The sequence below is a fragment of the Chrysoperla carnea genome, chromosome 4 (assembly GCF_905475395.1).
Source record: "Chrysoperla carnea chromosome 4, inChrCarn1.1, whole genome shotgun sequence".
Classification (NCBI taxonomy): Eukaryota; Metazoa; Arthropoda; class Insecta; order Neuroptera; family Chrysopidae; genus Chrysoperla; species Chrysoperla carnea.
This window is the reverse complement of record NC_058340.1, coordinates 67,819,620-67,845,992: the sequence shown is the minus strand read 5'-3', so window position 1 is coordinate 67,845,992 and position 26,373 is coordinate 67,819,620. Positions and strand designations below refer to the sequence as shown.

The window sequence follows — 26,373 nt, the reverse complement described above, 5'->3', positions numbered from 1 at the left end:
AGAAATTGTAGTGTGACATTTTATTTCATTCAAAGTCAGTTATGTTTGATTATATGAAAACAGGTCGGACATTTATTGTTCTACCTTCTTTTTTTATTTTACATAAGCGATAAAAATTAAAATAGTATATCAAAATAGCAAATTATGAGTATTTGATAAGAAAAAACGATTCTTACAATGATTATTTTACCTCCACGAGAAGTAACGATAAATGTTGATGTTTTTGTCTTATAAAACATGTCAATATATTCAATTTTATCACGCATTCTACGTTTCGAGTTAAGGCCAGGACCGCCAAGCTCAGCTAAAACGACTTATTTCAAGCTGTACGGTGTAGACAGTTTTACAGACCTTGTTTAAAGAACTTGAGGGAAAAGGGCAGAAAGCTTAGTTTGTTATTTGGTTTTGTATATCTATTTATTCATTATTTACATACTGTACGGGTATCGCACCATACGGGCAACGAAATCTCATACATAGTGCTACGAAATCAAATCACATCGGCTACGAATTCGCATCATCTAATGTAAAATAAACTCTCTACCATGTAATTTACTTTAGTGTATCATAAAAAGCCGATATATAAATTAGAAAAAAGTAAAAAAAATATTTAACATTTTAAACCGTTCGTGAATTATGGGCCAGCCTATTACATATATAATATATTAAATATTATAAAATATATGTAATAAAATATATATTTTTTAATAATTATTATAATTTTCCATTGAAACATTGTTGCAAAGTACAAAAAAAAATGAAATAATGAAATTGATGTGTTTAGTAATAATAATTTGTTATTTTCAACAAAAAAAACTCAATGAATTATTGACGAATTTTATTAGTTTGTTGCCAGATTATTATTAATAATACAGTTCGACATTAAATTATACACCATCAAACATCATTTATATAATTAACTTGAGTGTTCGATACGCAATGCATTACAGTTTTAAAATTTATCTTTTTTACCAAAGTGGGAAGATACCTATATCATTGGCGATAGCTGTTTGATTCAGTCATTTTTTCAACAGGGTTTCTTGCTCGTATTAACAATATTCATAAATTAACAGACCAACAATAATAACGAATATTTATTTGTGATTTTTATAGCACATAATTTCTCCAAAAAAAAAGAAGATGCAACCATCAAAAACTACGAAAACTGTATTTTTAATAATTCGTTCAAATTTTGTTACTATGGGGCGGATTTATTTGAAAGTTTATTCGCGTGTGTAAAACACCAAACAAACACAAAACTTTTAGTACGATGGCCAGGTCTACATCCAAGTATTCGAACTCTAACCCCAATTTCGATTATAATAACTTTTGAAGGGAACTTTACCAAACGTGGTTTAAATAATTTTTAATAACAAATTTGTTTAAACAAATACGATTCTTCATGGACATGTTTCAAAATTATTTTCGAATAAAGAAATACAAATAAAGATCAAGGCTCTTCCGTGATAAGATTTATTTTATCACGGAACGAAATGATTGAAATCGTTTTAAATAACTTCCAAATTTGTTAACTTATGTAATAACTAGAGTGATATCCACCCGCTTCGCTGGGTTTAAAAGTAAAGATTGCTCTCGCTTATCCCCTTTCTATAACACTCGAAAATAATGGTGGGGATTGTTTTGCACAGGTAAAATATATTATTTTATTATTTAAAATGTATAATAGTAATTATTCACTGAGTATATCAGAGAAGGTGGCCTTGAAATATTTTACATTGACTATTTTTACAGAAAATCTGTAATTTATGGTAATTTCAAATGTCAAATTAAATTAAATTTTTTTATTTTTGTATTTTATTATTTATTTTTTTAAATCTATCTTTATAAATTATAGCTCATGTGTTATTCTGATGTATCAGCTATATTGCTGTACAGTTTCATTAAAAACCATTCGCTAGTTTAAGCGTGAAAGCGTAACAAACAAACAAACACACTTGCTTACTTTCGCATTTATAATTTATAGAGATTTATTTGTTTCTATTGTAGATCTTGATTATTAACTATTGCGTTTAAAATTTTTTTTTCCAAAGAATATGGATATAGAAAACTTGGATGCATTACAGTATTCGATATTCGGAACAAAATTCTAGAATTCGTATGGCCGCAGTACTATTTATTATGACAGAAAGAAGTGTTATTTATTTATTAAATATTATTTAAATGTATCAGTCGCGTCGAGTCGAGAATGTAGAGGGCTTTAAAAAAAATTATTATTATTTTTTTTTTGATATAATTTATAACTTTTATGGTCGTAAAAAATTGAATTTTGTTATTAAATTTTATTAGTTTTATTAATACAGTGTTGCGTTCTTATATGTTGTCTATTTAATTTTTTTTTTAAATATAAATATGGTTACTTTATATTAGTTCAGTGACTTATTGTTAAAAGTTCTTTTTTTCAGTGTGAAAGACGTGGAACACTTTATGGTCTCACCTTGATAGTTGTTTGTCTGAAGGTTGGATTTAGTCGTAAATAAAGTTTATATCCTATATGGAGGTAATTGTATTAAAATATGACAAAGTAATCCCAAATAAATTAACAAAGTTTTTCGAGAAAAAATGCCAAAAAAAATATCCAAAATTTAAAAATCAGTTATTTTGGAGCAACAATATAAAAGATAAACAGGCTCATAGACTCAAATTCTACAAACGATTGCAATTAATTTCTACAAAACCTAATAATTTACGAAAAGCCTTTGAAGTTGCTACCACTTTGGTTGTCTTTATAAATCTATAAAACGTATCAAATCGAAATGAATTATCAATATTCGAAATGAATTCGAATTGTCACTATGAACAAAAATAATTACGTAAGAAGAAAAATTGTTTAGAAAAGAAATACAAAATAAAAAATTTAAAAAAAAAAAACAGAAACGAACATACCTGACGCACCTGTTTGAATTGCTCTTCAAATGACCACGTGTGTTGACTGGAAGCACTACCCTCTGAGGAGTGACTACTGCCACCAGAGGACGGCGGTGCCGGAGGCGGTGCTAACGGCGGAAGGAAAGCAGCAGCAGGATGCGGAAATGGAAATGCCATTGATAAACCACCGCCGCCTGGTGTTAACAATGGGTTACCACCGCCTCCGCCTCCACCACCGCCCGGACCCATAACAGATGATAGTCCGCCCCCATTTGTATGATTTACCATTGATTTATGTAATTGTTCTAATTCTTCACGTTCCTATAAATAAAGTTGAAATAATACAAATAAAATTTTTTTAATAATTTTCTCGATTACAGAGTCTTCAAGATTATTTGCGTGAATTATATTAAGGTATTTCTAACAACCTAAGACTTAAAGTAGGTGAAATTGTGCAGATTTTTCAACGACCTTCGAAAATTGTAGAAGTTTTGACCGTCTCTGTTAACTGCTATACATTTTCAAAGTTATCGATATTAATTTAACACGTAAAGGATAAAACCCATAATATTTCGAAAACATTTTTGAACATGTTTAGTTACTTTGCACTCTAGATACAGGGTGTTTGGTTACTCAATGAGCATAGCTAACGAGCCTAATCTTTGGACAAGTTTATATGCAAATAAACAAATTAGTTGTGTTTTGAGCCTAAATACAATGTCATTGAACGTTAAGTTTACAAAAAAACAATAAACTAATATAACTTTTTGACGAACATTCGTTCTAACCCAGAAACTGTAGCGTTGATAGATTTTTGGCACTAATGCAACTTCTAATTTAGACTCCGATAGAAATACCTTAATCTAACATATAGTATTTTAAGATAATATTATAGGACAATTGTTACAAGCTTTCCGAAATATTGTTTCGAAAAGCTTGGTTCGGAAGAAAAATTCAACTTCTTGAGGTTCGATAGTAATTGACAAAAAAAAAGATCTCTGTTTGATCACTGACAGTATGTTAAGGTTAGTCGACCACTTAAAGAATGAAGCCTCGATATATCAAGAATTTGAAAATATATTCGACTCCACCGAGTAATTTTTGATATTAAAAAATCAACTAGATACGAATAACCTTAACATTAAAAAAAAAAATTATAAAAAAAAAAAAAGATTTACATATATTTTATAATACCGTACCATATCGCTCCATACCTTAAGGTCGCGTACTTGCATTTTAAGTTTAGCTAAGACATCTGGATGATGATCTAAATTTATATTATTCTGTGATAAACGACTTCGTATTGCTTCATCGCTACTATCAATATCCTCGTGTAGATCACCTTCTGGATCACTTAGTTCCTCTTCATTATGCGACTGAAACAAGAGGGAAAAAATACCAAAAATTAGAATTAATTAGAGAATTATATAAAAACAAAACAAAATAAAATTATATTTCTAAAGTCTTCTAGTCACGTGCCACCCGTTAAGCATATTAGGGTAGGTCGGAAGTGACGTCATGCGGTGTATTTATTATAATTTGGGGTTCCTTCATAAATATTTAAGTGAATATATCTTTTGATGTTTTTAAAAAAAAATTGAGAATAAACAAAATTTTTTTGATATCTGTCATGAATATTTAAAAAAATCGTCGTTATACTATTTATACATAAAATATTTATCAAGGTATATTAAATTTAGTCCCAAGTTTGTAACGCTTAGAAATATTTTTACCTCCACCAGAAGTAACGATAAAGTTGATGTTCTTGTCGTAAGGCCAGGACCGCCAAGCTCAGCTAAAACGACTTATTTCGAGCTGTACGGTGTAGACCGTTTTACAGACCTTGTTTAAAGAACTTGAGGGAAAAGAGCAAAAAGCTAAGTTTGTTATATGATTTTTTATATCTATTTATTCATTAATTACATCCTGTACGATCATCGCACCATACGGGCAAAGAACTCACATGCGAGCAACGAAATCTCGTACGTACGGGCAACGAAATCAAATCACTCAAACTCTCAACCATGTAATTACTTTTATGAAATATATATCAAGATATATTAAATTTAGTTCCATGTTTGTAACGCTTAGAAATATTGATGATACGAACAAAATTTATCTGTCTGTCAGCATGATAACTCAAAAACGAAAACAGGTATGGAGTTGAAATTTTATAGCATACTCAGGATGTAAAAAATAAAGCTTAGTTCGTAAATCAGCACCGTAGATCAATTGGGTCTTGAAAACTGTAAGAGATAGATAAACAACAACTTTTGTTTGAAACATTTTTTCGTAAACATTTTGTTTGTTTTGACTTGTTTTTTATTAAAATAAATAAAAAAAATCAAAATAATTGGCAGAGCGCTATGATAATGTGTTTCATTTCCGGTGTTATGTAAAAATATATATATGGATAAAGTTTTTTGCATAAGTTCCAAACAAATTATGTTTATTTTTACGAAATCATAGAATGAGATACTCCAGAATCTGTCTGGATTTTAATGATTTTTGCTATTTTAATAATTTTTGATAAACTTTTCAAACCCACAATCTGTTTTATAAGAATCGCAATAAATGAAGATTGAATATACGAATTTCATTAAAATCATTTCTTGTAAGTATCAATATAAAATGAGACATTATTCGATTCTATTAATGTCTCACAGCAAGGAAAGGTTGACAGACATTGTACGTCAATAATGCCATCCCACATGGCAAATTAAGTTTGATAGTCAACTCTTCCTAAAGCTAATTCCATTTCCATAATTATATTTTATTATTATTCAATAGAAAAACGAAGGAAATGGATATATGTAATGAAATCAAATGCAATCAATAAGACTACATAAACTCATTGAATATCCTATGTCCAGTACCATCTGTTTTTGCACTACAAAAACAGTAGTAAGGTTAATTTTGATCATAAATTTGAAAAGTATGACCCAAATTTAGTAAGATTACATACTTGGTTAATCGAAATTGGATAAAATTTGGATGTGATAGAGCAAAATTAAATTTTTTGGATTCTGATGACGTCATAAAGTTAAAAAATTCTAATTTTTTGAGAACACAGGCAAATTTGAACCGATCTTATTGCAATTTTTTTTGAAACCCACTAATTTTGGGTTCTTCTTCTCAGCTGTGATGTCAATTTTTCCCTAGCTATCACTTATGAGCTTAATTCCGGGACCAAGACTCCACATTTTTGAAACCTATTTGAGCTAGGTTAATTTTGATCACAAATTTGAAAAGTATGACCCAAATTTAGTAGGATTACAAACTTGGTTAATCGAAATTGGATAAAATTTGGATGTGATAGAGCAAAATTAAATTTTTTGGATTATGATGACGGCATAAAGTAAAAAAATTCGAATTTTGTTAAACATGATGTTCCCCTAACAAACTCTGTAGCTTTTGTTTAAGTTATTTTTTGATGGGTTTGTTACAAAACAAACTATTATTCATAATAGATTAAAATGGTCCACCCTGTATTTGATGTGATACAAAGAAATTATATGTTCTTGATTTTTCAACAGGTTTTTTATCTTAGAATAATGTAATAAGTACTGATATTATATTTGTTTGTTAGTTAGTTTTTTTAAATCAACTTTTTTGCGTTACAATAATAAATACATTATATTATTTATTAAAAAAAAAAAAGAAATAATTTATACGGTTTCTCAGTACATAAATGCATTCATATAAATATAATAAATATAATATATGATATTATAGATTAAATTATTTTAATATGTTTATAATTCTATAATATAATTGGATTCAAATAATATATAATAATATGCAATTCATTTAAAAGTACGAGTAAGAAGTAATAATAATTCAGGAAGTACGTATGTATGTATCATTGTACTAATTGTCCTGATTTAAATTTTATATTTTTTTAATACTTATTTATTTATTTTTTATTTAATTTATTTTATTATATAATTCACTTATTGTGCTTATTAATTATTCTTATTTTTTTTTTTAAATTAGCTTAATTTTGCTCACACTAGATTTAAAACAAATATAATTATTATTTTGTCAAATGGAATATGTGATTGAAATTTTTTCCTTCTCAGAAATTGTGAGAAATTCTCTCATCACGAGAGTAAAAGTGTAAGGAAAAAATATTATCTTTCAGGCTTGTTCGTGTACTTTCGTTATTAGAATAATACTCAGTATAATTCAATTTTTTCGATTTTTTCTCCACTTTTCCAAGATATTCTAGTAAGATGAAACCGTGGTATAGGTTTCATCTTACTAGAATATCTTGGAAAAGTATTGCTTTCAACATAAAAAACGCGAAAAAAGAACTGCCGATAGTCTGAAATATAGAAATTTTAAGAAATGTATATAAGAAAAGGCTATAACATTTCATTGACCAAATAAAAATGTTTTTTTGATAATTTTACAAAAAAATCTATTCGTTGTGTGCGTAGTCATGGTAGGGACAATAAAATCGATGCCAGCGCTTTAAGTGAAAAATTTTGGAGTTAAAGGGGGCTGTTATGACTAATTTGCAATTCTTTACATGTTAATGTTATAAAAATGTCAAATTAAAATTATTGAAAAAAACGAATTAATTAAACTTAATGCATTAAAAATTGTGAAAATAAGAAATCAAATTGAACAAATATTATTTTTCAAATGTAAATTATCATAATTATTTATTTAAATTTGTGAAACAAGAATATTAAATTTTAAATGTAAGTCTTAAATGCAATCCATACAATTATATACGCATCCATACAATTCTATAATTAGAGTAGTGTATCGTTACCATGGAAACGAAACTCACGCACGGAGCGAATAAAAAACCAATATCATAGATGAAACGCATCTAAAGAAACATTATACTTAAGTAAACATTATTACATAACTCACGAAAAATTAATATTGACATTAACACATTCTTTTCTTACGAAAAAATCTATTTTTTTGGGTAAATATTTATATTTTATTCAATATATATATACTTTTTTTTTTTGAAACTAAATCGGCGCCGTAATTCTCAAATGTTGTTGACACCTTTACAGGTACCATACAATGCACACATATAAAGGTACTGTAAATAAATACCATGAGCAAAGCATACATTTAATAACAAATATCGAATTCCGTATCAAAAATAATTCGAACCATACAAAAATAGTAGATACTTGGATTGCAATAGTTACATTCCTGTACTAAATTTGTGAATATAATATCTGAAATAAGATAAGTGAAACGAACGTGGAGCAGTATATTTTCCTTGGGTAGTAAAAATGAAATTAGTATGACAGAATGGATACACTTTCACAATTCCTAGTGCATTAACATGACCGTCAAAGCCTACTAAAACAAAATAAAGGCTATATCTTCAAGCTTATACAGGGTAAAGAGTCAAGTGTTATTTTTTCCCATTCCTTATCTCAAAACACTTTTTGTTTAGTTACCAACATGAGATTTTGTATTTTTTTGTATCAAATTTCGTTATTAAACCCTCAATTTAAAGCTTGTCGTGCTGGATAATGACGAAAAATAGACTCATGGTCTAAAAATGTACCACTTAGGAAAAAACATGCTAGAGAAATAATATTTAGATATAATTTTGTTCAGTATGTAATTTGCATATCTTATCTGTAATGAAATTGTCTACAAATAAAAAGAAAAATAGAAAGACGTTAGAGCAATGCATACTCGGTTATAATGGTTTTGTACAAAGTACCTAGTCGGTGATTTCGAAGCTTATTCTGTCCAACGTACGATTGTTTCTCGAGTTTTGTGTCTCGAGTCTTGACTCGTACGTTGACACAAAACAATCATACACGTTGTTATAGCGTCCACAATGTTTTCAACTTTCAGAAATGAATTGCAATGAATAAAGCGCAAATCTTTCCCGATAAGAAAGCACTTGCTTTCTATGCTCCACTCTGAAATATCCATTTTTCTTTCGAAATTAATACTTTAGGATTGTTGGGTACTTTAAAATGTTTTCGATTTAATCAAGTCTTACTATTACAATTGAAGTTCTTATTTGTTTACGAAATCTTTATGTATTCATCTTTATTCATACATGACCGTTTCCATTTTTTATTATTTAAATAGACTGTTATGAGATTCTATTAGGCACATATAGATATTAGATATTCATTTTAATTAGTTGGTAATAGATTTGAACTAAACCTTTTATTAAAATAAATATATACTAATTATAACAACCTAACTTTAGAAATGGATAAATGCACATAACTTACTTATATACGTTGTATACCTATAGAATTAAAATTACTTCTACTATCAGTCATATTTATAATGTGTTTGCTTAAAAAAAGAATGTGTTAAATCATTGTATTCAATATGCAATGTGTTATGTTCAATAAAATCTGATAAACTTTGAATTTTGTATGGTTGGCATGGGCGTAGCTACCGCCGTATCAGCCGTATCAATGATACGGGGCCCCCGAGCTACAGAGACTCCTTACGTATGCAAGGAAAACTTAGTAAAATGTTATCCACAATGTTACTTAAGAGGCCATTCATTAATTACGTAAGCATTTTAGAAAAATTGAAATCGTGATATGATTCAATAAATAAATTTGCCGAAAAAAGGCAAGAAAAGTGTATATTTAATTTGAATTGTTTGGGTAGCTCAATTTCTAGGAGGAAGTGATAACTTATAATCAATAAATATTTATTTTAATTTAATGCAAGCAATTTTGTTTCTTTTGTGAGAAATCTTCACCCTTCGTCTCATTGTCGAACCTTATTTCTCTCCGATTATGATAAAAACATGGTTCAAGAATAATTATGCCAGTGGTTAAAATACAATCCAAATTTAGGTTTTCAAAATATCACTATCATAGCTCTGAGATTACAAATCTGACAAATTGAAAATTCAATATTCTGAAATCCTTTAGTCTACCGGATAAGTAAAAGTGATCTTTGTTATTTTTAATAGAAATGACATTAAAAACTGATTTTGATTAAAATTGGAAACAAAAAATATTTTTTCATGTTTCATATTAGTTCAAATATTAGTTCATACTTTGAAAGTCCTGCATTACAACTTTATAGGCGTTGCAGACTAATATCAGACGACATGCATCCAAGAAACGTAAATAAAACGTATGTTGTGATGAAACTGATTGAATTAATATTTTTTTAAATAAAATCCTTTCGTAAAGAATAATTTTTTTTTTTCAAAATCACTATAAATAGTATCTAAAAAAAAAATTGAATATAATATTTTTCCGGTTAGATATAAAGATATCTACATTTTTTTTTGTTATTCCTTTAAAAAAACACCTTATATTGTGTGTAGTATTTACTTTTTAAAATATCAAATAAAACATCAATATTTCTCTATTTTTTTTAATATATATTTTTTTGTATGATTATAATTTATTCTATTGTTTCTTTTAAGTAAAAGGTAAACTTTCAAACAGAGTTAAAATTAATATTTTTTAACTCTAAAACTTTGAAATAAAAAAAATTGTACAGTTAATGATAATATGCGTTTATTTAAAATTGTTTAAATATCTAATAATTATAAAGGAATGAATAGTTTATCTGTTAAAATTACGTTAAAATTATATATTTATTTTATTAGAGGTGTTACAAAACTGCGATAAATGCTACGAAACAGAATATGAGATTGTTGTTCTAGGTCTGTTATACAATTCAAGTCGTATAACATGTTACAAAAACGAGTTTTTTTCGTTTTTTGGAACTATTATTTATTAATATATTGGAATGTGATTATCTGCGCTTCCACCATCTTAGACTTTAGAGTTAATGGTTAATCCCGAATAACCTGCTTTAGATAATCTTGAAGTGTGCGAAGTTTCAAGACAATCCGACGATTTTAAGTGGGTGAAAATCTCGTTCAAAGAACCCGACAAGTAGATACAGAGATGAACACCAAGGTAATAAAAGCTTGTTAAAATAAAATTATTTCCCTTAATCACCTATAACTTGAAGTGCTGAAGTTTAAAATGTTCGGGAAATTGAGTTACTTATTCAATATTTACTGTTTACCGCTTAGGAAATACTTATTTTTGCTTTTTAATCTAACAAAAGCGTGTCGTAAACATGATATGCTAACAACAAGATATAAAATTGAATAAATACCTACTTTTCATTTTGTTTTCCTCAGTCTATAAAAAAATGACTTATTAATATGATGATTCAACACTTAGGAATAAAATCGTATTCGTGGTCTAAAAGAAATCACTACCTTATGTCATAATCAAGATATCAAATATCATTATTTTTAATATTTACTTACATCGAATACACGAATTGATTTTTAATAAGAAAATTTAAATATAATTAATACCCTGCTTTATGGTGAATTAGAATTTATTTTAAACTAACTTCAAAAAAAAAGAAGGTAGGTTTTTAAGAGGTCCTAAAGTTTATGTTCTACTTTGAAACAAAAAAATAATTTTTGAAAAATGGACTTTTTCAAGAAAATTTCAATTTTTGAAAGCTATATACGGTTGAGCTGGGAAAGATTGAGTGAAATTTGATGGAAGGGAAAGTTTCTGGCATTTAACAGTTTTCTTTTTACCTTTTTCAATGCTTATTGACATAATCAATGAGGCCTTTGTCAGGAACTGTATACATTGACTTGGTGAAGTCTCAGACGGAATGACTCAGATAGTGAGTGTTTGGTTCATTTAGTTCATATAAGAGTGAATAAATGTCACTCTTCTAATGGAGGCTATCAAAAAAGTCAACTCGAGCAAACTCAACACAAATCAAGCATCGTAGTGCCTGAATGGATAAACTGATGTTAATTTTTGGTTTCCTTTGAAAGGTAGTTTAACGGAGAGTGTTCTTAGCTATATTTCAAGTGCGAGCTTAGGTTTCCGTACCCGAAAAAACTAGAAATTGGCGATGATCTTCAAAATCGATTCAGTTTGGAAAAGGCATAACATATAAATAATTAATATGGAAATGAATGGTCAAATAAACCTAGTTCAATGCATTTCGAAAAGTGAAATGGTAAAATAATTAGGTAATTTAAAACAATAATTCAAAAGAACAAAGTCAACTCAAATATTTCAATTTCAATTAAAATATTTCCAAAAAGTTGTCAAAAAAATGATAGCTCTTTAAGTATCCTTTTCATCTCATCTGATGTCCTTGACCATCACTTTGATATTGATTTAAGAAGGAGTATATGTTATTAAAGTGTTTATCTGTGCGTCTGGGTGTTTCTCAGTGGCATCGTAGACTACTAATACAATAAATGGTGAAACCGACTCGATTGAAAAAATTGAAAATTTTATAAATTTTGTAAAATCCACTTGTATTTCTTGGTACAAATGTCAGCTTTTTTTACGTTTGCAGTTAGTTTTATTTTGTATTAAAAAGTTGTCTCATAAATTAATAAAGCTGGTTAGTTAAGAGGTTCATATAATTACAAGAAGAAGAGGTAATCGGTGTTTATTTCATTTAAATGAATATATACTTATGATAATAATATATGAAGAAATTAAATATAAGGGTGGTTTTATTTTATATATGTATTTCAAGGAAGAGAAGTCTTATTAATGTATACATACATTTGTTATTTTATGTTTTAATATTAAATAATTAAAGAAGTAAGAAAAAAAAAACGAAACTCATTCTACCTAAGAAACCTTAATAAAATATATTATTAAAATACTTAGATATAAATTTTGTTTTATCAAATTAATCCATAAAATATAATATATTATAAAATGTTAAGACGTCTGATGAATATATTAAATTTATTATATACAAAGTACTTCTTCAGAACGAATATTTTAAAGTGGGAAACTTTTGTAGCATTTTATCAGCTTTTCCCGTCGACCCAATCTTGAAAAAAGGTAAGCTGAAAGTTAGGTTTGGTTAGATTAGAGTGGATGTCCTGGGGTGGGACACACTTGGACCACTGCTCCATGAACCATTTGAAGCTGTTTAAGAACAGCAGGAGAGCTTTGAGGTCGACGGACTTTAGGACGGAGAGGTCGACAAAGAGAGGATGGCTCAAGTAAGTCCATCATCTCAAGGCAAGAGCTAGGCAGTGAGAGAGAAGGTAAGACATTGTGACAGCTCCTGCAGTTGTCGTGGTACACCGCCAGGCCCAGGCGTTCAGCATTCCTGTCGTCCAACCAGGGAAGTGTTATTCGCAAGACAATAAAAATTATGCCAGAATTAATAACATAAATATGGAGAAGAATAATTTAGACAGCAAGTGTCTACGTATTGCTAGCCTGTCAGCATTCCCGTTATCAGAAATTCAGAAGTTGTGAGAATTTCTTTCATCTCGAGATTGAAGATGTAAGCAAATAAGTTTATCTTCGGAAATTTTCGAATTTTTTCGTGTACTCGTTAGTTAACGGATATTCGACTTTGTACGGTTTAAATAATAAATGCAGATGACGTTGTTGTAAGTAACATTTTCTATGATTTATTTCTATTATAATTTTTATTGAAAGCATTCTTATTGGTACATAGCCTACATGTACTCAGTATATTAAAAATTATTTAACGCGAAATATATTTAACGCATGTGCAGAATGCGTGAGAAAATCTGTCATCGCTCAATAATGATATTGTTTGTTTGAATATACATCTAATATGATTCATTATCATGATATTAAAAACACAATATCACGTGTTAAATGCGGTTCTACCTCGGTTAAATACATGCATTCCAATGCTGTTTTTGCATAAATCAATTATAGAGACTAATTGCACTTTATTCTTTTACTTTAATACAAAAATGTACATATTGCTTATTATGACTGTCGGTTATAACAAATATTTTGCTCGCTTCCATATCGTTATAATCGATTCTAACTGTCTTATCTATGCCAAGATTAGTTTGGACTTGACTGAACCGAAACTTCAGAAAGGATGTTTGTTCCGAACAAACAAAATAAGGCGATAATGAGATAGTGAGAAATTTCGAAATATTCGAAGAAGAAACATAGAATTTATTCTCATAAAATATACTAATCACAAAACAGCAAATCCGTTTTGGAAAGTAATGATTTAATTTTTCCCGTAAACTTTATTGTTTCAATAAACACAATATCTGACCAGTACCTAACAATTTTAAGCGCAAAAAAAATACACTTTTTTCAAGAAAATTCTTAGCTCTAGCATCGAAAAGAGACAAACTGAAGAAAAATTCGATAGAATACTTGAAACATTCTACTCTCGCCTCGATTAGCAATCACAAATCTTAATTACGCCCTTAGTAATTCCTACATTCCCTGGACTGATTCACCTCAAGATTTAATAGCTTTCATGCAACGATAAAAATCATATTAAAACAAATAATAAATTCAGCATTTCGGCAAGATTAAAAACATATCCAAACACAAGTGGAATGTGGGATTGGAATATAAAATTAGCCTATGATTACATAGAGCATGTTATAATCACAATGGTACGCATATATAGAGGTAATGATTTGTTTGATACCATATTTATGAAAGAAAGGTTCGCGCTAAAGTTTCTATAATCAAACATCCACAAGAAATAACAACAACAAAAAAACTAACCGCAAAACCATATGCGTATTGCTTTTAATAACAATAATTAAAGTTGTCAACAACTTAGTGGGCGCAACTAATTTTAATAAATTTAATAAAAACCCATTATTAAAAAAATATTAATAAATTTTTTTACACCCAACATTATATAAATTGAATTAATAATATCAGTTAAATAAAATCTGGTGTACGATATTCACTTGACTTGCATATAAAGAAATACGGATATTCAATCTGACAAGATGCAATCTTTTGAAATTATATTTCTTTGAAAAGTGTATGATGAATTTTGTCGCTCTAAAATAACTTCTAAGCCAAAATTTAATTTTTATAATTTTTCGTAAAGGATTTTAAGCAATGTCTCGGAAACCATTCGTTAAATCTTTAAGGGTGTATGTAATAATTTCAAATTAAGTGTCCATGCAAATTTTTAAGAAAAAAATCGTTCAAAAAGACATATTTTAAAAGTTTTCAATAGAAACTAAGCATATTAGCAATGACATCGAAATAAGGGATGTACGAGCAGGGTATTTAAAGTAACCATCATTTTTCTGAAAGGGTAGAGTAAACTACATGAATGTAGACGAGAAATAAGCATAAAATTTTTAAATATGTGCCTTGGTTTACGAAATATCGAAAGCTGAATAGTTGAAGATATTTTTCAATTTTCAATATTTTTAAAATTACGCCAAATATCGAAAATTTATATTCTTACTTTTGTCTTCTATCGTCAAGGTATAACAATTTTTAAAGACACTCATGCATCCTTAAAAGCTTTACCAAATTCTAAAACAAAATTTTTCTTTTCCATAAAACCAAAAAATATCACAAGACTAGTAATTTCTAAAATCACGCTTAAAATTGTATACTCGAATTCTATCTCAAAGCAATTTAAGAGGGAATTTCGAAAAGTACTATCCCAGTAATCAAAAAAACAAGAATTTTGAGTTTTTTGTGTGATTGATTCGATTAGTTAGATTCGATTTCAATTGAGAATCAAAAGAAACCCATACTTTTTCCACCATGAAATAAAAAATTCAAGCTCTGCCTGTGCATAGAGGTACAAAATAAAATCCCAATTGAAAAAAAATTATAGTAAATAAGAAATGAATGAAAATAAATATCTTAGATCTTGAATCTTTTTCCTCTACTTCTTGTGAGTGTTTGTTAATCCCTACAAAAAATATATATTATATTGAAATATAATCTTTAATCTTAAATATTATTATATTATAATATATTTATAGTTTTGAAAAGAATTGTCCCATCAAAATCTGGTTTCAATCATAACAAAATAATATTAAAAACAATAAACTTATTCAGAAAAAATACGAATAATATGTGTATCTGACTGAAGGAGACAATATTATTATGATTATGATTATTTCTTATTCTTTTAAAATATTATGGAAAAAAGATTTTTAACTATATTGGAAGTATCTCTCTTCAAGTTCAAACACAAGGGTGGTCGTTTTAAAACCATTTTATATTATTGTCTGATCATATTATAAATTAATGTTTCATTTACATGATCCACTTTTGACAAAATTATATGTTGAAGTGTTTTTAAATAGTGAGTTAAGTAGTCCTTGAACAATTAACCCTTGTAGTGGTCGTCCACAATTAACCCTTGTCGTGGTCCACTCACAATAAGGACTAAAATCGATCCAAATATTGCGATATCTCAGAAACTATGCATCCAATCATTCAACTAATCCGATTTTTATACTTTTTGGATCAAAATTACCCCACCCACCAAGTTTCATCAAATTCCAAAACTAAAATTCTTTTTCTTTTTTTTTTCGATTTTTTTACCCCTTAAAAAAAATGCAAAAAATCGAATAAAACTCAGTATATAAGGAAATTTTGACCCAAAAAGTACAAAAATCGGGTACATTTGATCACTGGTCGAATAGTTTTTGAGATACGGACCAAAATACCAGTAGAGGCTTAGAGAAGTGGACGTCTGTAAGAAGATGATGATTAAGAACGAAGTAAGCGATTAAATAAACTTGTATGAACTAAACTTTAGAATGACTTAAAAAAAAATAATACAATATGAATAAATAACATTTGTGACAATTTGTTATGTTGGTAATATTATTTAAGAAACAAACTTCAAGAAAGCGGGGGTACACTTCTTCATAATACACATTATTATGTGCAAGCAATACTACATTTATAAACACTACAAATGTGTTTTTCTGCATTAAGGGCTGTTGTATATCGACCGTGAGCTCATAATAGATCAAAACTTCTAGAATTCTTTTTATCTGTCTTTTTAAAAATTGATAAAAGTCGATTTGGTAACAAACAAGTTTGTACTCGTGAAATGCGGATAATTTATTGAAAACAGTTTTTCCAATTTTCCTTATTTCGAAAAAGAAAATATTTTTGAAGGTAATTATAATATGACACTAATTGACCATTTAAATTTTTATAATTTTGATTTAACCAGTATCACTTCCAAACTAAAATCCATGCCAAAGAAATAAATACGTTCAGTCGAAAACTTAACCCTCCTTCTGGCGCAGTCTGGTAAAATGCGCCTTTGTACGGACTCAAATTTAAAATGTTCAAATTATAGGACTATGGACATTGTTAAGTGTGGGAAAGTTGATTATCCTCAAACAAATTGCCGAGCTCAGGTCAGCTGACTCAGGGCTACTTTAAAAGCCCAGTTTTCTCAATAGCGTTGTTAGTCTACCTAAGAACTAAATATATTTCTAAGAACCTATAAAATCATGTTAGTTGTTCGAAGCAGTTGTCCAGCTCGAACTATCTTTGTTAATTAAGAACAGTAATCAAAAAAGTTCTTATCTAAATCACCAGAATACATTGTTACTAACATAATTGCTCTATTCTGAGCTTCTTCAGTGTTCAGATTGATCAAATTGCTCAAAAGAGAAAATTTACTGTAAAAATTGCTGCACAATTCTAGCCTATTTTAAGTTCAAGCTCAAGTCTGTCTATAATTACTAGATATACTAAACTCTGTTCATTTCCGACCAGGTAATGAAGAAGTAATATCCTCGGCAGATTCAACTGCTGTGAGCTTTCTCTTCCGTATCCGTTTGTGCCTTTTGCATATTCTTTGACTATTGAGAATTCCAAGGCATGCTTTTTATTTGCATTAAAATTTTTTCTTTCTACATAAATTATATGAATTAAGCTGTCATACATTTGAATAACTGTACAAATGTCAATATCGACGGATTTTAATTTTTTGCAAAATTACTTTCACAATTGCCTACTTTGCTTTATGGATATTTCGCTTCTCCTTTGACATCCTTTAAACCTCATCAACTTTCAAAAAGTAATTTTGACATTTGGCTTTATTATGGGCTCATGGTATAAATACACACAGTATGTATATAGATTTGTCATATGTTTTTATACAATTTAAATACATATATATACGAATATAATATGTGTATATTAGTTAGCCAGCCAGACAGGAAGGGCGGCGGTCCTAACGCCTACAATATTCTTTTCAAAAAAAAAAATATTAAAACTAACACAATATTAAAATTATTATAATATTCACAAAACAAACATCAAAAATGATTAATAAAAAATAAATTATAATAAATATATGTTTAAAATATATATATATATATATTTATTTATACATATAAACAAATTATTTTTGATCATTTGAAAGTAAGATTTTAATTGAAAACTGTTTTAATTTTTATCCAACAAGTCTGCAAGGATTCTTAATTAGGTAAAAAGGACCTACGTTACAGAAGGTTAATGCTTTTAGTGTACTGAAATGGAAATTATTTCCAAATTCCAAGCAAACAAAGTATTTTCTACTAACACGTAAATTTCAAAAATTTCAGGAACGGAATAGAGAACTAGGAATCCTAGAGACCTGGGTTCAAGTTCTAATACATGTGTACTTTTTAAATTAAGAATAAGGACGGCCCCAAAAAATCACTTTTTAAGGGTATGCTTTTATTATGTAACAAGGCTAATTAGTTTGGAAAACTAAGATTCATTAGTTAAAAGCATTATAACAAGCAGAAAATTATAAGAAGCTTCACTCGTTTTTCCATAAAATACATTTAAAGTGATGAAATGAATAGCATTTGTGTTAAGAAAATAAGTATTTCTTCTGTAAATGATTTTCTCTAAGTCTTTTGGAATCAATATTTCAAAAACTGTGGTATTCATCGAAAATTTTTACTCTTAATTTTCGTCTAATTTTCCCAAAGTCTCAAAGAATTCACACTATAAATTTGAAGCAAGTCTCAAGTCTCAAATATTTTCATTTTTTTGAGACAGTCCTTAATTCGAAAAGTTATTTGTTATAAGTTTACGCTATTTTATCATTAAAGTCATCAATAATAATCGAAAGACTTTGACGTTTAAATTTGTATACAAAAATTTAATAAATATATATAAACAATCAATAAGGTTAAAGTTGACAAAGAAAATCAAACAAAAATTCGTGGATTTGTGAAAATGTGACTCAGTTAGTTAATGCGCTTGATATGAATCCAGGAGACCCAGATTCGACTCTTGGTATATGTGTATTTTCTTTACATTCTCTTTAAAAAACAAGTGAAAACAAACAATTGACTGAGTTAATTGTTGAAATACCATGTATAGGCAGTGTTGATTACTCTATCACATTACACATACATACATGTCACACATACATAACTAATATTCCCATCATAAAATAACATACTATAAAATTTACGCCTAATTTGCGCCTTCACGGCTAAATAATGAAGTTTCCGAAAAAGTGTTTCAAATAAAAGTTGTTTATTTTTTTATAAGGAATATTTTTTGCATTTAAACTTTTGTTCTATGTCTAACGGTTTACAAGATGGGTCCTACGGACCCAATACCCAATTAATACCCAATACCCTTTGTTGCTCAATTACGAACTCGACTTCACTTTTTACGTCCTGAGTACGCTGTAAAAATTTCAGCTTGATATATTTTCTCGTTTTTGCGTAATCGTGATGACAGACGGACAGACGACAGACAGACAGACAGAAAACCGGAAATGGATTAATTAGGTGATTTTATGCACACCTATACCAAATTTTTAAGCGTTACAAACTTAGGACTAAACTTAGTATACCTTGCATATTACATAGGTATATGCATGGTATAAAAAATATCTTTTTATAGTACAATATGTTTAAGAAGACATTAATATAATTCCAAATATGATGCCTCCATCACAAGAAAAAGGCATAGAAAAAAAGCATTAACAAATCGTATATTTAAGGGTAGGTCAGGGTTATTTAGATAATATGAATTCAATTTTTTTTTTCTTCATCTTATAAACAAAAATATAAAAATAATATTATAATATATTCAAGTCAATATAATTTTTTTTTTTTTTTGTTGGTACCCAGATAAAAACATGTGGCTGGCTCATTCAATGGTATTTTAAATATTAAACAGCCCTTTTTATCATCATCATCCTCTCCTTATGTATTTGGAACACATTGAAATTTTTTGTTTCTCAGATGTAGGCACATTTTATTTTTGCATAAAAGTACAGCTGTTTAATAATATTAATTTCTTTAATTATTGTAGAGCAGGGATTTAAAAGAGTAACTATAGTTTCAAAGGCATACTTTAAATATTTTCCATCTTACATATGTCACAAATATTGTGATAAGTTTAGATCAGTTTTAAAATACTGCCTTTTGACGTCATATTTATGTTTTTATATAATTAATTAACGACTGTTTGCAAGTCAAATATATTTTTTACTTTTCGATTTTGATTCCCTTTTTATCATTCCGGTTTATCTAATTCTAATTTAACCAGCTTATAAAAAAATATTGAAGATATCCTCTTTATCTAATTAGTAAAATTGAAGTTTGAATGACAAACTTTGCAATTACCGAAAAGAACTTTGCTTGTATCCTAAGATTTTTAGTTTCAAAACTTGGGTACATTCTGAAGATGGGTTAATTTTTTTATTCAACTTCTGCTAAATGAAGTCGATTTTATGAAAATAACTCTCATTTAAAGTTTTCCACCGGATTGTAATATTAAACTCAATGCTGACAAAACAATTAAAATTTGTAAGTCTTGACTTTACTATGAAATTACCCGAAGTACAAGGGCATTTGAAGTTTAACATCGACTTGTGACTTGAGGCAAGACCACTTGAGAATAAACAGTAAACACAGGAGGTAGGGCCTGCCAAGATAGGCTCGCAGCAGGACCATCAACGACGGCGGCTTGTATTCATACACACTAGCATCAATTCTGTACATACCAGCTCCGTTTTTTTTAGGTGTATGGAAAAATATCCTTCTACATCCCAAAGCTTTAATAAACAAATAAACAGCAAGATTTCGGCAGTAGAGTCTCGATAATTGCAACACTCGATCATCGGAAATGTCCAGTAATCGGTACATTTTTGTTCTGCCCGTAATTTCCAAACCACTTTCTACCAATCACTCAAAAATGATATTGTTTGTTTGTATATACACACCTAATATGATTTATTGTTATGAATCTAAAAACATCATAGCATCACAATTACACGTGTTTATTGCTGTATGTACAGTATCGCTTAAATACACTCATTCCAGATACCACCGTATCAACGGTATCAATGATACGGGGCCCCCGGGCTAATTTTACGCCATGTATATTGGACCATAAAAACTCACAGCAGCATATTAACGCATCCCTATCTTATAATAATTGGTTACAAGAAAATACCATCGATACTTTATTGCAAAGTAAAATCAATAGTAAAATTACAGTCTGGAGAGATGTAAACCTAATTATGATCCTATTATAAAAGAACTTATTTTAAAACCGAAGGGGGCCCAAAGCTTCATTTGGAGCCCCCAACTAATTTTGGTACAGGGCCTATCCAAGGTGAGCTACGCCACTGATTCCTTTTTAATGAGTTTTTCCAAAATTTCTCCGGTTTTTATGGAGAACTAATTGTGGAAACTCTACTATATTATGACATACAAAGTAAATTAATGAGCATCAAACTTAAGACAAGGACAAATAATATTTGTAACACTAATTATCACAGTTTTTTCAACTTTGAATCAGTAATCAAAATCAAAATTAATTTAAGAAGATTGATATCCTTAGGGGTTTCATTTCATAATTATTGTGAATATATACTTATATAAACCTATAAACATAAGTAGTTGAAATAGCTTCTTCATCACACATCCGGCATATTAAAATATATGTATAATATAAAAATATATATAATTTTTTTGTATTTGTATTTCTGAGAGGGTAAATTAATAAAATAAAATAAAAATATTTTTTTTGTTTTAACTGTACCCTTAACACCACACAAAATACTAAGATTTTTTCAAAATTAGAAGAATTAAGTATTTAAATATATATTACTAATATATTACAGTTGAACAGTTCAAATATTGTTTAAGATTTTTTAGAATAATTATTGAATAATATACTTGGTTGAGTGTAGTTTTTGTGTACTGTATGACTTTTTTTTGAAATAAATTATTTATCTTTATGAAATTTTATTGCATGAGGCCTAATAATTTTGAAAAAAAGGCTCACTTTAATCTAAACATGTGTATTATTTACTTCAATGTACAAGATATTGCGGAAAATTTCAAAATTGATATTAATTTTTAACCGACTTCAAACAAAAAAGAAGGAGGTTATCAATTCGACTGTATTTTTTTTTTCTATGTTTGTTACCTCAGAACTTTTGACTGGGTGAACCGATTTTGATGATTCTTGATCTATTTGAAAGATAGTGCTTCCCGTGTGGTCCCATTTCATTTTGATTGAGTTCTGATAACGACATCCATGAGAAAATCATAAAAGTCTTAAATTTGCATTAAGTATGCACGACAAGAGGACGAATAACTCAAAATAGGGAAAATAATTTTACCATATATATCTACTTACATCATGCATGGGCTAAAAATTCGCATCCCTCAGAAAGCTTCGCACTATTATAGGGAAAATAATTTTGCCGTATCTATAACAACCTTTGGCTTAAACTGCGTCCCGACCGGCATTGACTAATTAGACGGATATTAAGAAACCATAGTAGTTTACAACAATAGTGAACATATATATCTAGATTATTAGTTAATTTCGCCATAACTCAGTATTCAATTCTTCCTATTTTATATTCCTTTAAATAGAGGTCTCATGAGTAAAACACACCAGTTTTCAAAACATTTATTCACTTGCAGACTAGGTACAGAAAGGTTTTGAATAAATTTTTTAAAAGTCTTTATCCTTTTTCAACAGAAATTTTATTACAGGAGGCAATAATTTCAAAATACATAAACATATGTAAGCATTTTTAAGGATTATTTCCCTTTTTACTTACACACAGTATAGTCATAGTCGACAATGAATTACACAAAACATGAAATAAATATTTTCCTTGCAAAAATTTTAAAACATTTTTAACAATATCTTTAATGAATTTTATACATTTTGTTTTAATCAATAAGATATATTGTGATTTATATAAAGCTATTAAAATTCTTTTCTTTAATAGCTTGCTTGACCTATCACAATAATAATTATATTTAGGGGTAGTTTTTGATATTTTTTAAAGTGTTACACCCTTAAATACTTAAATTTTGTAGTTATCAAGTTTTTTTATAAATGATTTTTTTGTTTAAATATTTATATTTCAAGGATTTTTCCAGAGAGAATTGTGTAGAGTGGTCACAAACTCAAAAATATTTTTAACATGCACATATGTTATAACATAAGGAAACAGCCATAAACTACGTGACCCTGTCAAAAAATGATGAGGCTACGCTGGATTAGAAGTCAAATTACGAAATTTTTTTGAAAAATTTTTTTTGTACAGTGAAAATAATTTTTAGTTTAAGTTGCGGTTTATTGATATTTGATTTAGAACATTGGGCACGCTATATTCTTACAATGCCGTAATGCCAGTTTTTCAGAAAATACAAAATGTTCTCTTGACTTGATAATAAAAGAAGCTACGTTACATCCGGGGGGAGGGGATCAAATTAAAGGCAACGGTAGTGCTGGGTCTTTGAATAATGTAGATTATTATGCCCTACATATTCATGGACTATTCACTCTAGGCTGTCCTCTTTGGATTTATGTTCATAAATTTTTTCATTTTTTATCTATTTTTACATAAATATACTTTGAATCTATGGCTGGCTTCCTTGCCTATCTATACAAATTATTAGGTATCTATAGAAATTTATTGCTTAAAAATACTCTTGGCATTACTCTTGGAGTCCAAACCATTGATTTTCTTGTGAATAAAAATCAATTTATCTATGAATAATAGTTTACAATAAACTCGTTTCGTAAGGGAGAACAGGAGATGTACGAAAGAATTGAAAAATCGAGCTCAAAGCAATCGGGTTTCAACCAAGTTTAAAAAACTGAATTGCGAAATGATGGCCAACTTCGATTTTATCCTCAAGCTTTGCATTTCCAACAAATAAAACAAGAGAAGTTTAAGAGAAAGATTTTTTTAATGCTTTGGCGTTATTGTTTAAATAATATTACATAAACCGTTTGATTACGGTACACTTTGTACCTATTAATGATAGTTAATCAAAAAATTATAAATTTTATAATGAAAGTTAATAGTTATGAATTAGTCATTTTAAGATTTATTTTCAATTTTCTATATGCATACTAATAAATATACATATTTAGTGAAATTAAGTAACGAATTTTATTGCTGATTTTAATTCCTTTTATAATTTATGAGAAATATAAAATAATTCAAAATAAATATATAATGAATAATGATTGATATAAACAATAGAATTAAATTAAAAAATTGTAAATAATCATAAATATTTAATTGTTGTTGAGGCAACATCATGTTGTTATTTGCCAATGGCTTATATGTTTATTTCGCATTAATAAATTTATCAATTACTCAATAATTTTATGATTTTTGAAAAAATATTAATAAAAAATTGATTATTTTTATTTGTGAAAGTTTTTAATTTCGATTTCTATGCTTAGTCGACAATTAATTGAAAGTCATATTTCATTTCAAACATAAAATTTTTGCACAATTTAAAAAAATTAAAAAATGTTATAATCAAAAAGGTAGTTTCACTGTACTTTTTTCGCGTTCTGAGTGCTCTTTTTTTAACCTTTTAATGCGAAATATTTTGTATAGATGTAATATTAAGAAGAATCTTGTATCAAGGTCTTCTGATTTTAAACCATAACTTGTTAGCCATTATTATCAAGTGTGGATACGGATTGTACTGAAACAAAAATACTCAAACCATTTAAGTTTCACCCAAGTTGTACAATATTTATTATTCCCCAAGAAAATCGATGAAAATCGTAGTGAAAAAGCAGTAAAAATTTGCCGCAGTGAAAAGCTGTGAAAATGCGCCTCTCCCATTTAAGCGGTAACATATTTTTGTACAAAATATCTCGCATTTACGTGGTTACCTACATCTTATTATACCACCATGTAACAAGTTTCATAAAATTTCTAAAGAAAATTGCAACCAACACAAAAGTCGATAGAGTCGGAAGTTTGTTCAAAAACCCTTCATTTTTGAAAATTCTTCATCTATAGAAAGCTACATTATCAGTGAGTAACATGGACTATATTGTATTTCAAACGAAAAAAAGGTTCTTCACCAAAAAATTAAAACCCATAGAATTTTTAACGGTGGTGATAATTGAGGGTGAAGAAAAATGAAGGCTATAACGCCGTAATCTTTGTATCGCGGTGTAAGGCCCATACTGGTTAGCGATATCACAATTATTCTGGTGGATAGCCCTATTCAATACTGTAATATTACTTACGTAAACATAGATACTATAGTATCTGTCTCTATTCCATACCAGCATTGTAGTAAACGCCATACATTTCATACCATGTACGAACAAAAATTTTTTAGTATTTTTATTTTTTAGACAATTGATTTCCCAAGATAGGTAAAAAATCTCCACGGCCGATGGTTGAGAAACACTCTTTTACATGGCTACCTCACAGCAAAATATATTTCACGGGCAAAAAAACATCAATTTAATATAATCAAAGAATCCAATTAGATGATTCATCCCATATATAATTAATTTATTAATAATTAATAATCTTATATTCCATTCCACATTCATTGTATATGAAATTAAAATGTTGCAATATTTAATTAGCTGTTGCAGAATACACAAATAAATTAAAATTTATTAATTTATTTTCTGAATCAAACAAAACCTTCACGCTACCTATATATCTATATTTCCAAATACATATAAATAATCAAAAATCTATTGTTTCCGATGGGTTGTTTACATCAAAACGATAATTTAAAAAAAAATAAAAGAAATTAGTGATTAATAAAATATACCGCCTAGACGATTCCTTCTAAAATAAATATTAAAAAAACATTCAAGAAACCTTGAAACTATTTTAAAAATGTCGTTAATATACATATAAGAACATTAGTAATTATAAATTTGATAGAGGAACACTTTATTAAAATATAGGGTGGAATATTTTAATAGTTTTGTAAAGAAACATGGTCATATTCGATAAAGAAAATGAAATAACATTTAAATCGGAGCTCAAATTCGGGCTCGAATTTAGTAAGTTTTATCTTTCGATGAATATTCAACAAAATTAACTATGGGTCTCTTATCAAGAAACAGGAATAACGTTTTTATCTTAACTCAAGTTCTGTTTTGAAATGAAATTTTTCTGTCGTCTCATCAAAGTAATTGAATTTCATTAACATCAATAAGCTTCATTTTTAAGGATTTGTACTTTATCTTGATCTTGCATTTTTCTTAAATAAGTATTCTCTAAAATGATTCCACCATTAACCAGTTAAATACAATTACACGACGTGCTAGCGATAAGTTTCACGATTCGAGGAATATTCTACCGTTCTCTGCATTTACGTTTAAAATCTGCAACACGCTAGGTGAACTTAAAATAGAGTACTTCGCTCTAAATGGAATACTAGTTTATCCA

General features: G+C 28.3%; 1 protein-coding gene and 1 long non-coding RNA gene across 6 annotated transcripts in view; one reads left to right on the top strand and one right to left on the bottom strand.

Annotated features, from left to right (window-relative positions):
- The window catches only part of LOC123298024 (protein dead ringer), a 237,725-nt gene that overhangs the window by 148,146 nt on the left and 63,206 nt on the right, over positions 1 to 26,373 (bottom strand). For 2 of the 5 annotated variants that reach the window (XM_044879891.1, XM_044879895.1), the window contains exons 2-3: positions 4,065 to 4,262; positions 2,905 to 3,207 (exon numbers count right to left, since the gene is read on the bottom strand). In XM_044879891.1, coding sequence (XP_044735826.1) covers positions 2,905 to 3,207; positions 4,065 to 4,262 — 501 coding nt within the window. The remainder of the gene's footprint in view (positions 1 to 2,904; positions 3,208 to 4,064; positions 4,263 to 26,373) is intronic. The other 3 variants (XM_044879892.1, XM_044879893.1, XM_044879894.1) reach the window with 3 other exon arrangements.
- On the top strand, positions 2,836 to 12,793 carry LOC123298025. Its single transcript, XR_006535256.1, has 3 exons — positions 2,836 to 2,846; positions 6,476 to 6,478; positions 12,737 to 12,793. It is a non-coding gene; the product is annotated as an uncharacterized LOC123298025 (long non-coding RNA).